This window comes from Lepus europaeus, chromosome 2, assembly GCF_033115175.1.
Source record: "Lepus europaeus isolate LE1 chromosome 2, mLepTim1.pri, whole genome shotgun sequence".
In the NCBI taxonomy this organism is placed as follows: domain Eukaryota; kingdom Metazoa; phylum Chordata; class Mammalia; order Lagomorpha; family Leporidae; genus Lepus; species Lepus europaeus.
Window position 1 is genome coordinate 163,765,079 of NC_084828.1, and position 12,425 is coordinate 163,777,503.

At 36.3% G+C, this 12,425-nt stretch overlaps 1 protein-coding gene across 6 annotated transcripts in view; it reads right to left on the reverse strand.

The window, feature by feature from the left end:
- SLC4A7 (solute carrier family 4 member 7) overlaps positions 1-12,425 on the reverse strand; it is a 101,759-nt gene that overhangs the window by 24,254 nt on the left and 65,080 nt on the right. For all 6 annotated transcript variants that reach the window (XM_062215396.1, XM_062215399.1, XM_062215420.1 and 3 more), the window contains 5 exons: positions 11,128-11,234; positions 9,080-9,254; positions 5,724-5,857; positions 4,305-4,550; positions 1,746-1,851 (listed from right to left, as the gene is read on the reverse strand). In XM_062215396.1, coding sequence (XP_062071380.1) covers positions 1,746-1,851; positions 4,305-4,550; positions 5,724-5,857; positions 9,080-9,254; positions 11,128-11,234 — 768 coding nt within the window. The remainder of the gene's footprint in view (positions 1-1,745; positions 1,852-4,304; positions 4,551-5,723; positions 5,858-9,079; positions 9,255-11,127; positions 11,235-12,425) is intronic.

Below are 12,425 nucleotides of genomic sequence, written 5' to 3' on the forward strand. Positions count from 1 at the left end.
TGCTCTGCCTCTCCTCTCTCTGTGTAACTCTTTCAAATAAATAAATAAATCTTTAAATAAAAAAAAGAAGTAGTTTAAAACAAAAGCAGCATACTGAAAATTACTACTAAATCTTTTTGATGCCGAAAGACTAAACTTAAATTACTAATAAGGACTATGATTAACTTTTCTGAACTGAAATCCACACCTTGGGATTGAAATTATGGGTCCATGAACAGTCAATTGAAAACTAAGTAAAATTTACAGTACTACCCCAGTTAACAAAATCAATAATGTAATATATCTAACATATGGATATAGCACAGTATCCTTCAATTACTAGTCTGATTGCCCTTTTGGAGAAAAAATAATGAAAAGACAACCAGAAATTGATAAAGGCACATGCCATCAAAATCCTTATTCTTACTTACATTCTAATGGAGCTCAATTTGACAAAACTAATTCAGGTTTACCAAAAAATCAAAGTTTAAAGGTTCCACTATTTTCAAGTTTCATTTGCTGAGACTAATACATCTAATCCATTCAACGAATCATGGAAATAAAAGTTCAAATTATCAAAGACAAAACAACAAAACCAAACCAAACGTCTAACGTAACCCTGCTGGATATCTATAACATACCAACAACTGTAATATCAAGACATCCTATTCAACATGAAATGAATTATTTTTAACAAAGTCATTTTTATTTGAATATCTTGATTAAATACTCCTCTTCCGTAACAAAATGACTTTTTAAATATAAAATAGTAAAGCAAGAGACTAAGTTGATGCCTTTTACTGCTTTAAATTAGTACTATCCAATGCAGCTTTCTATGATAGAGATGCTATGTATCCACACTGTCCAATATAGCAGCCAGAGCCCTTGAAATATGGCTAGTCAACTGAGAAACTGAACTTCTTGCTGATTTTAATTGACTTCACCTTAAATAGACACGTGGCTACTGACTACTATATTGAATAGCACAAGCTTAACTATCAAAGGAATAAAATTTCAGATGATATCCCAATTATACAATTAGGGGCTATCACCTTTTATGAAACAGCAATGTCTACAGTTGCCTTTATGATATAAAAAGCACCAGAGTTCAAGGGATCTTGATTTTAATGGGGATTGTTGTTATCACTTTACATCTTTATCCCTAAGTCCCAACCTTGGAAATATCTAATATGGATATTTTAGGACTAGAACACTTCCCAGCAGAATCCAACCAACCACATATAATAGTATACAGTACACAGCAGGTAGTCATTACATGGTTCTCTCCTCCTTCCTTTCTCCCAACTCTCAGGCCTTGATTGAGACCAGTTTCTATGAGTTAGGCATGGTTTTCTAGATACTCAGGGCAGCACTCTCAATGCAGTGTCCAAGAAGACAGGACAAATGGAACAGGCAGCTGTCACTGTAAATTCCAGTGCAAGCAGCCACAAACCTAGTAAGCCCTTCTTTAAAGTTATCAATCTGAGTGGACTTAGAAACCAGCTGCTCACAGCTGTTTAACAATTCTACCTCAGAAGTCAAGTACAAGACACCTTTATCCTGCCTACCAGCTTCATTTTTTACAGCCTATACTTTGTAGTGCAGGACTCATAGAAAAATGGTAACTACTAACTGGCAAAAATCACACTATATATATTGAAAGCATACTATACATCATTGATCAAAATGAAAATGAAGGTATCAGCAAAGCTAAAGAACTTGATTAATACATTTTTTTGTAAAATCCATTATTTTATCATACTCACAGAAACAGTAAGATTTCCCCAGGAAATATTGTGTGCTGTTATATTCTCTTTCTTCCACAACTCTAGAGTCTCATTGCTAGGGTTGGGAGGTTCAATACATACACATCTGTGAAATTAGAGTAGGATAAATATTTAAGAATTCTGCATTGCATGTGTACATTTTAGTAAATCAATTACACAATGCGGTAGCTTTTAAATTTTCCCATGTTGCAAGACATGGAGATAGGAAAGTGAAAATTCATCAGAAACAACAGAACTGAATCAGGTTTAGGTTATATAAATAAAATATAAATAATGTATCAATAAAATGTTTCCTTAATGAACCAATTTAAATATATCCCTGGGGGTGAGGGAGATGATGCATTATTTTCTTCAAAATTTTGAAAAGATGACACCATGTTTAGTAAGACTATTCTCCACTAAATTGTATCGCCTCAATCACCATAGTTACGGCTGCCTCCTCACACCCTGCAACACGTATAGATTCCTAACAGTCACACTATTATTCATTCTGTGTACTCTTGATATTTAAAGATTTATTTTATTTATTTGAAAGAGTTAGAGACAGGGAAAGACAGAGATCTTCCATCCACTGGTTCACTTCCCAACTGGCTTCAACAGTTGGGGCTGGGCCAGACTGAAGCCAGGAGTCAGGAGATTCATCCAGGTCTCCTACATGGGTGCAGGGGCCCAAACACTTAGGCCATCTTCCACTGCTTTCCCAGGCACATTAGCAGAGAGCTGGATCAGAAAAACAGCCAGGAATCCAACTGGTGGTGCCTATATGAAATGCCAGTGTCATATGTGGTGGCTTAACCCATTACACCACAATGCTGGCCCCATTCTTTGTAGTGTTACAAGCCCTACCTACTCCCACTTACTCTTCATTAGTCTTAATATTCATTGTTATGTGAATGAAACAATTGTTCACCAGGACAGGAATAGAGGAGTCATACAATCAGAGTTCACTTCATATCCAGAACTATTTCAAAAACTAGAAATACTCATAAGCAAAGAAACTTCTAAATGTGGTTTTTAAAAATGAAAATAAGGGGCTGGTGCCGTGGCACAGCAGGTGAAGCCGCCACCTGCAGTGCTGGAATCCCATATGGGTGCCAGTTTGAGACCCGGCAGCTCCACTTCTGATCCAGCTCTCTGCTATGGCCTGGGAAAGCAGTGGAGGACAGCCCAAGTCCTTGGGACCCTGCACCCACGTGGAAGACCCAGAAAATGCTCCTGGTTCCTGGCTTCGGCTGGGTGTGTGTAGCCATTGCGGCCAAATTGGGGGGTGAACCAGTGAATGGAAGACCTCTCTCTCTCTGCCTCTCCTTCTCTCTCTGGGTAACTCTGACTTTCAAGTAAATAAATAAATCTTTAAAAAAAAAAAGTCAGGGTTTAAAAAAGAGAAATATTTGTTCACATAATAAAAAAAATGAAAATAAAAAACCGAATATTTCCAATTATATTATAAAATGTCAGAGAAAAGGCAAGAAGGAGGCCTTTGAAGGCCATCCAGGCTCTACCATTTTCTAGCTGTTTACTTAAGGCCAGTCTTAATCTCCAGGAGCCTCAGTTCCATCACACACAAAACAGGCTTTAACATTAAGTAACACTATGGTACGACCTAAGAACAATTTCTAACATGGTCCCTGCTGGTGCTCACAGAATGTTAGATGAATGAATGTTCTTCATTTGTAGTAACTGGGCTCAGCAAAAAACAGCAGTAATACATTTTGTAGCAAAGTGTTAAAAGTATCACTAACATTTCCAAATAAATCAGTGTCTTAGAGGAATTTTCATATCCCTCCTTACTCTGCCCATCAAAGATGAGGGAATAGAGGAAAGCTAGGGAAAGTAGCAGGGAAAGAAGGAAAGTGAAAAGGCACGGAAGGAAGGAGGATTGTACAGGATTTGGGGTTAGGTATATAGGAGAAAAACTGCATCCTTTTCTTTTGGTAATCACATTTCTACCCTGAAGTCCATCAGAGAGTATCATATTTACATCAAGCACATTGCAAGTACAGGCAACTTCTTCAGTGTGACTAACTCTAACAGCCAATTTTACTTTTCACTGAATGCATGTGCCAACCTTTTATAACTGCTATACATCATTTTTTATTCCAGAGTTTAAACATTTCCAATTCATGCTTTTCTTATCACCAAGAAAATACACCAATAAATAGCATATCCTACTGAACAAGTAACTTCCAGTAAAAGAAGGTGAGGTGTGTGTATATATATACAGATATAAAATATGAATAAGAATGTATCCCCCAAACCGGTCAATCCAATTCAAACAGAAAGCCAAACAACACACACTTGAAAAAGCTGTTTTATTGAACAAAAATGTTATAACTGGATCAAGTGTATTTATGCCCAATGGCTGCTTTTGGCAAAATCTAATCTGAAACAAACCCCATCAATCACCATGTGGCTAACTGAGCTGTTGTAACTAGCTGGACACAGTGAGCAACACACTGCAAAAACTGCCATTTTTTTGGACGCTTGATATTTCTGCAAAAATACATTTTAATATTAGGGTGAAACAGAAATACTTACGAGTAGCTGGTCAGTTTATCTAAGTTGTTGTGCATATTGAATGCATATATTTCCCCTAAATGAAAGAGTTTCTCCAAAGCTTCGTAGATGAATATGATACAAATGAGAGCTGCAAAAGCCTCCTCTGTAAAACGAGTAATATAACACACAAGGCTGCTTGCATCTGTTGCAACCAAAACAATGCACAAGAAAGAAGTCCAAAGACCAATACTGGTTCTTAAAGACAGATAGGAAAGGTGATAATCTCTGTTTAGAAATAAAAAAAGTAGACAAGATCAGCATACATTTGTGGAATGGTATCTATACATGAAAATTTCTGTAGCAAGCAATAATAGTATAAAGACTTATGATTCCTAACAGAGAGTAAATTATATAATAATAATGACTAGAAAAAGCTCTACTTGTTTTTATATCTCAACTGAAGACTACCTGCTAATTAATTATACTTACATAAAAATTTACAGTAATAGTCTACCAGGGCAACAAATATTTCAAAATCATTAGACCTCACTTTAGAAAGTGGTCCCCAAGAGTGACAGACATAGTCCACAAGGAGAGAACAGTTGGATCTGGCTCCCCCTGAGGTCCAGAAACCACACACAACACAACATCACCGCCATCACCACTACCACTTCCTCTCCCACCATCTCTACCAAGCAAAGCAATTTCATATTTCACATTCAAATAAGAAATTACTACCAGTGCCTATACTTCAGGTCATTTCATCCTTCCTATTCTAGTCTATGTAGCATAAAGGTAGAATCAGGTTGTTTAGTGAGAAGAAAATTGAAACTAGAGTGTTGGATAACTCACATATTTAATACCACCAAGTTGTTTCAGACTAAAATATTGAACTGCATTTATAACACAAAAAGATCAATATTAGAGAAGTCAAATTCAGGGTCTATTAGCTACAGTATCCTAGATTCTTTTCCACACTGTGAACAGCCTTGTCAGTGGAAACTGACCCTGTACTCTGTGCCTCAATCCCCTCTCTGTTAAGCAGAAGTGAATGGTCAAGTCAGCCTAGGAACCCCGAGACCCATCTCTCTTTCTTTCGAATAGTGCTGTGTAAGATCAACATATCATCTAACAAACAATTTAATTACAAACTGCTTACTGATTAAAGCTGCTAACACAAAGAATTTTCATTACCCCTCAAGTAATTGGCTTGTCAGTATTCGAATCCATCAATTGTTATACTCAAAGACGATTTTATTTTTAATTTATGGGGGAAGGGATACTGGTAGAGGCCAGGGTAGGATCAACAACAAAGTAGCCAAAAATACTGAAAATATATACATTTATCACATCTTTTTTAAGCTATTAAATATATAATGTACATTTAACTGAGTTGATCAACAACATAACAGAATTGTGTATATATGCAAACGCATGTGAGAAGGACAGAACTCTTACCTGCAGAATTTAAATAAAATTTTTTCAAACACTAAAACAGGACCTGTGCTCCCCAATATTGTTAAAGGTTGCCCAGCAAACAATGAATAGGCAATCCCAGTTAATGATGCTCCAAAAAGAGACTCTATTGCACTCTGTTTAAGGAAAAAAGAAATGAATAAAAGTAATACATCATAAATATACCTCTAACACACTCTAATACATGTATGACATCCAAAAAACAAAAATACTTATCAACAGTTTTAGCTATAGAGGTTTTATTTCTTAAGTCTGTGGTGAGTACAAAGCAATATGTATTATTTGAATACTTCTGTATTTCCGAAATAATTTATTTAAAAAATATACTAAATAAAATGGTGCAACAAAAAAGAATCAAACAGATGATAAATTAACACATGATCCTATCTTTCTCAAACTGATTACTAAAGAGCAATTTTCCACTTATTTTAAAGAAATTAATCTGATAAAAAATGAAGTACTTAGCATAAATGAAATAGAAAATTATCTCTTTAAAAACTAAAAACAACCATAAAAATCATGTATCTCATTGAAGTTTACCAAATACTACTAATAATATGACAGTCTCAGAGAAATTTTAAGTCAAAGCCAGTACGCTAATATTGTTCCACAACAGGCCATTAGATGGTGAGGGACAATGACCTACTATGTACTACACAAAGGGACAGAATCAGAAAGAAAGGAAAAAATAGTTTACCATTCGCAAACATCAGGGCCAACTGGAATGCACTATCCAGAAAGCAAAACCCGTAATTGGTAAAGGCAAAGAAAAGAAGATTGTAGGGAATAATACTCCTGAATGAGACAGTGCTGCAGCAAAGAGCAGGGCTTCCCAGCCAGATCTCAAGTGGAAGTCTGGGGACGATTGAGTGCGGAGCCATGGCCACAAGAACACTTCTGAGTCCAAGCTTTCTCATTTTCAAATGGGAGTGAGCATGACTAGATCTTAAATAGTGTTTATGAAAACACCTAGCAAGCACAGTGCCTGGTACAAAAAGTGCTCTCAATAAATGGCACCATTCTCACCATCATCTTTAATAACACTTTTCGAAATCACAATCACAAAATAGTAGTATGCAATCAAAGTGTAACTTAATTGTTAAAATCAAAACAGGACCAAACCGACATAGAAATTTGTCTTTTGACAACATGAAGTGTCCATATTTGTTAACTGACCAGATAAATTTGATTTCTTACCCATGGGAAAACAAGCTTGTCTTAGAAGACACTGCTAAGCCATCATAAAATCTTTAGATCACTTAAAATACGTGTATTTAGGAACAAATTTAGGCAACTCAAGTTGAAAGGAAAAAATGTCTACATGATATACAGAGGCAGAAAGCAAAAAAATAATAAGAGAAGCAAGGGGATGGCAAATTAAAGAAATGCTAACAGGGGCCAGATGGACACAAAATTAAGGTTCCCTTCCCCCAGCAGGTACTGCCACATGAAGACTTCCTTCATCCCAACTCCATCCCCTCTATCCAAACCTAAAAATCAAAAATTGTCCTTACCCTGGCCCATGCATTTTATACTTTCTGATCTGGTTCTACATTCATTCTCAAATTCAAACTTGCCTTTCCCTAAAGAAACCACAACCCAATTCCACTGCCTTCCCTTCCTCATTCCCACAGTTCCAAGTTTCCAACTGACCTATCAATAGAAGCCCTTCCTTTATTTCCCTTCAAACACATGCACATGAGCACACCTTGCTACAGCCCTACTCAGTAATCCAACATTCCTTGCTGACCTTCCCTTCTTCTCAAAGCCTCTATTTGGTTTATATAAAATTACATCCTAATTCCTTTTCTAGACCTCAGATTGTACCCGTGTCTAATTTGCTAGGTCATTTTCCTCTTCCATCCTACCCCTCCTCTGCTCCATGAATCCTGGGGATTTCTCTCTCATCTTTTCCTCTGTCCCTATAACTTATCTCCCTTGTTAGCCTCATCTAGTCTCATTTGTATATGAATGATTCCCAATCTTTCCATTTCCTCCTCGCCATTCAGGAACTGCACCTCCTAATAGCTCCATTTCTGCTGGCAATCCTACTAAAGAACCTGCAACACATCATCACCCGCCTGAAGCTCCTGCTTTCTCTGTGTCTATGAAGTCATCTCCTACGACTCCTCCTTCATCTCACCGTGAGCCACAGCACACAGTGACATAGTGACGGTGGATAAACTACGGCATCCACCTGACTCAGGACAGGAGTCCTGAGGACAGGAAACCTGTGATCTTCCTGCACTTGTCTATTCCTCCAGTGTCTAGGCACTGTCACATGCACAGGGTGTCAAACAGGATGAGACAAGCAGGCAGTGAGTGACAGTCCACAGCAAAGCAGCAGCATTTCCATGATGGTAACAGACAACATATTTCCACAGGGACCACCAGTTACATGTACAATTTGTGACAGCATATACAGCAACATAGTAAAAGCATATACCTTTGATATAATGATTAAAGGATAAGGTCAAGAGAATCTAAATAAATTCAAAATCCAAAGAAAATTTCAGCTCATGAAATAGTTTAATTGAGTAATTATCAGTACTTAGATTTAGCTTTTTGAACCTTTTATAAGAGTAAATATTAAATTAATACTTAAGAATTTAACAATTACAAATCACCTCATTTAAATGATATCAAAATGTATATAAGCAAAAAAGAATGCCTTTCAAGATTTTATGAGGTACCATACTCCTCATACAGTATCACCAAAAATTCAAAAACATAAAAAGTCTCAATTTAGTCATATCAAAGAATGGATGCAGCTTTTAGATATATTTCCAAATAAAAGCTTTGGCTACTTTCACACAGATTTAATAACAGCAAAAATAATATAAATGCCACTTCAAAAATCCATTATCTCCACCATTATGTTCTATTCTTCCACAGTCCAGTCTGGGACTACCCGCCAGGGCTGATGAGTTATTAACCATGTAGCTCTAACTAATCCTATGATAGCACCACAGATAAATTCCCCCACCCATGACCCACCCAGAATCAGTGCATCAGTTTCCCCAACAATCCACCCCCTTCAAAAGACAATACAAGCCTTTTTACTCAATTTATAAAAACCATTCATCCAACAAGTCAGGATAAAAAAATTTTATTTTTACTTAATTTATTTTTTTTACCTCAACTGTGCATCTTCTCCTGTTCAAATGGCTTCCCCACGTTTTCCATAGCAATTACCTTTGGGGGAAGTCTGATTGGGGACACGTTAATCACGCTGTGGGTAGACTCTTCAAATAAAAGTACGAATAGTGAGACAAATGCATACAGACACTTGCCTCTGAAGAGCTAAGAGCCTGGCCACTACCAATCTTTGTACTCACTATTCTGCCTTCTGTAGCTTCTCCAAGCAGCCCTCCAAAAGTGATTACAGGAGACATACAGGCACAGTATAGGAAAAGAATCGAGGCCAGGCACTGCAGGCTTAATGCATCCTTGAAGTCACTCAAGAAAAAAGGTGCTTTCCTTTTGATGTCAAGTATCAAACCACCAAAAAGCCTAAATAGGTGAGATGAAACTCGTCAAACTGTACACTAGAGGATTCTAGCTACTTCAAACTAAAACTATGGGCAAAATACAACTGCTGGTGCCTAGTTGTCTTGTCAACCAAAATTAAAATCCAACTTAAATCATTGTATAAATCATAGAAGACAAACTCATTTAATCTAATCTACTGAGGACACAAGAAAGGTAGATCTCATTAACTTAAAAGAAACAGAAACATCTCTATTTAATGGACTATATACTAAAAAGACTGCAGGCAAATGATTGTTTATGAGTAAATGCAATTTTGGACACAACTATGCAAAGAAATGTACAATAAAAAACTAGTCAACAAAATGTGCATAAGCAATTCTATTAATTACTGTCTACATCATAAATCTTAAAGGCAACTGTCAGAAATACCAGAAAGGCAATTATAATCCAAATACTCTTTAATATAAATGTACAGTGCTGTGATCAGATGCTTAACCAGTGAATTAAATAATTTCAGTAAGTTTTAGAAAGAATAATTTAACCATATAGATTCACCTAGAAAAAAACCCTTAAAAACTATTTCATTATATTTAATTTACTGTATATATAGTCAAACTAGTATGCACAGTAATAAAACTAAAGTTTTAATTACCAGATGAAAAACTATATGAAAACCATATTAACTCAACTTTTATTTTTAAATCAGACTTTTGGATACATCTCACTTGTAAACATTCCAATAAAGTACAAGCTCCATGAGGGATAGGGGTTTTTTCTAGTTTACTGCAATTATATCCAGTGTGTACAACAATACAAGAACAGTAGCAGAAACACTACTGAATCAATAATTTAAAAAAAGTTTGCTACTTATAAAATGATCATTTAAAAAATCTCAACTCTAAGAAAATAGGCCAACAAATTAATCAACCTTAAACTGTCAAATAGATTTGGATGTTGAAAACTCTACCACTCTGACGTATTGAAATTAACGGTGAAAAAAATTAAACACACAGTGACAAGAAGTTACCCTATAAAAAATCTGTCAGGAAGGGAAATCAGCTTGCAATATAAAAGATATAACTCATTATCCAGAAAAAGAAACTACACTGTCCAATCAATAATTGATTACTTAACAGATGACTTAGGAAGGTTATCAGGTAACTGATCAAAGCAGGCCCCGACTTCTTTCAGTTACTAATCCTATCTCACTGTGACACTTGAGGAAGTTAACTCCAGCTAACAGGAGCTTAGCACTGCTTGCCCAGGGACAGAGTCTTATTCTCTATTATATGCAAAGAGAATGAGACATTTCATTAGGCAATGAATTAAGCTACTCTTAAGTTTATACTCAGTAAAAAAGTTACTTATCTTTCTTGTATAAAGTAATACCCTTCAGCCATGTCATTAAAATTGGTAACAGTTTGTATAAAATATCCTGGTTTTATAAACAAATATTTAAGATCTCTTCGTTCCACAATGACCACCAGCACAAGTGCTTTTCTACAGTATAGGAACACCATTAACATTTATCTACTTTTACAAAATACTCCCTTGTATTGCAATGTTTGCTGCTGGCAATACTTCTGTTCTTCATTCTAAAGGTAATTTCTTAATTTTTCTAACTAGGCTTCCAGAGATCATTAGTAGAGTTTAACCATGCTTATACACTTAATTTGACTTTGGCTCATCTACACCTTCAAAAATCTTTTATACAGGCAATGGGAATTAACCTATATACTACACTGCAATACTCTACACACATGGTCCATTATTTTCATTTTAAATTAAAGATCAGCACATATTATTAAAATTACTGTTAAACGCATGTAAATTTTCTTTTGTCTTTTTCATCAAATTAACCCCTTAACCCAAAAAGATAACAGTCTGTACCCACCGTCCAGTCCTCTGCAGCTCAGGGCCAGCATGATGGGCGGCCTCTTTAGGAGTCTCACCCGATGTGGGAGCAGATCCATTGGGAAACACAGGAATCTTTCTCTTTTCCTGAATTTCACACACAAAAAAAAACATACTTTCAAAATTCTATTGCAACAAAACAGATACCTTATAGATTATATATCTAATAATGCCCCTAGAAAAAATGTTTTCCTAATGTAAACTTCCTTTTTAAATGTAATGTGCTGGGGCCTGTGCTGTGGTGTAGAGGATAAAGTGGCCCACCTGCAGTGCCAGAATCCCATATGGGCACCAGTTCAATACCCGGCTGTTCCACATCTGATCTAGCTCTCCACTATGGATGAGCAGAAGATGGCCCAAGCATTGGGCCCCTGCACCTGCTTGGGAGACCCAGAAGAAGCTCCTGGCTCCTGGCTTCTTCAGATTGGCCCAGCTCTGGCCATTGCAGCCATTTGGAGAGTGAACCAGCGGATAGAAGACATTTCTTTCTTTCTCTCTCTCTCTCTCTCTCTCTCTCTCTCTGAACCAACGGATAGAAGACATTTCTTTCTTTCTTTCTCTCTCTCTCTCTGCCTCTCTGTAACTCTGCCTTTCAAAGAAAATTTTAAAAATCTTTAAATAAACAAATAAACATAATGTGTTTTAGACTAGAATCTAGTATTTGTTTCTATTAATATATGTGTGTTTTTTTAATTTTTGTTTATTTGAAAGGCAGAGAGACAGGGACAAAGACAGAACTCTCAGCTGCTGTTTCGCTCCCTAAATGCCCACATCAGTCGGACTGGACAGGCAGAAGCCAGGCTTCAGGACTCAATCCAGGTCTCCCATGCGGGGACAGGGACGTTAGTCATCACCTGTTGTGCACTGAGGATGTGCATGAGCTGGAAACTGGAATCAGAACTGAAGCAGGGACGCAAACCCAGGCATTCCACTGAGGCACGCTGACGTCCTGAATGGAGTCTTAACTGCTCAGCTCAATATTCACCCCAGCTTCTACTGATATTTTAAATTTTTAAATAACTTTTGTAATTCATATTCCAATATTAATATACCATGAAACATATTCATACATACCATTTCAAATTACTATTCAGCAATAGCTATGAACATAAATAATTTCCAGTAAAGCATCTCTTACAGAAATGTTTAAAATACTGCTCAGATTAACTATCAAAACATACAATTTAAATTAAGGAAAAAAGTAAATGTCATTTGTCTATTACTTTCCCTAAAAAAAAGTAGTACAAAAGTTGTCTGTTAAACATGTTTTCACATAAT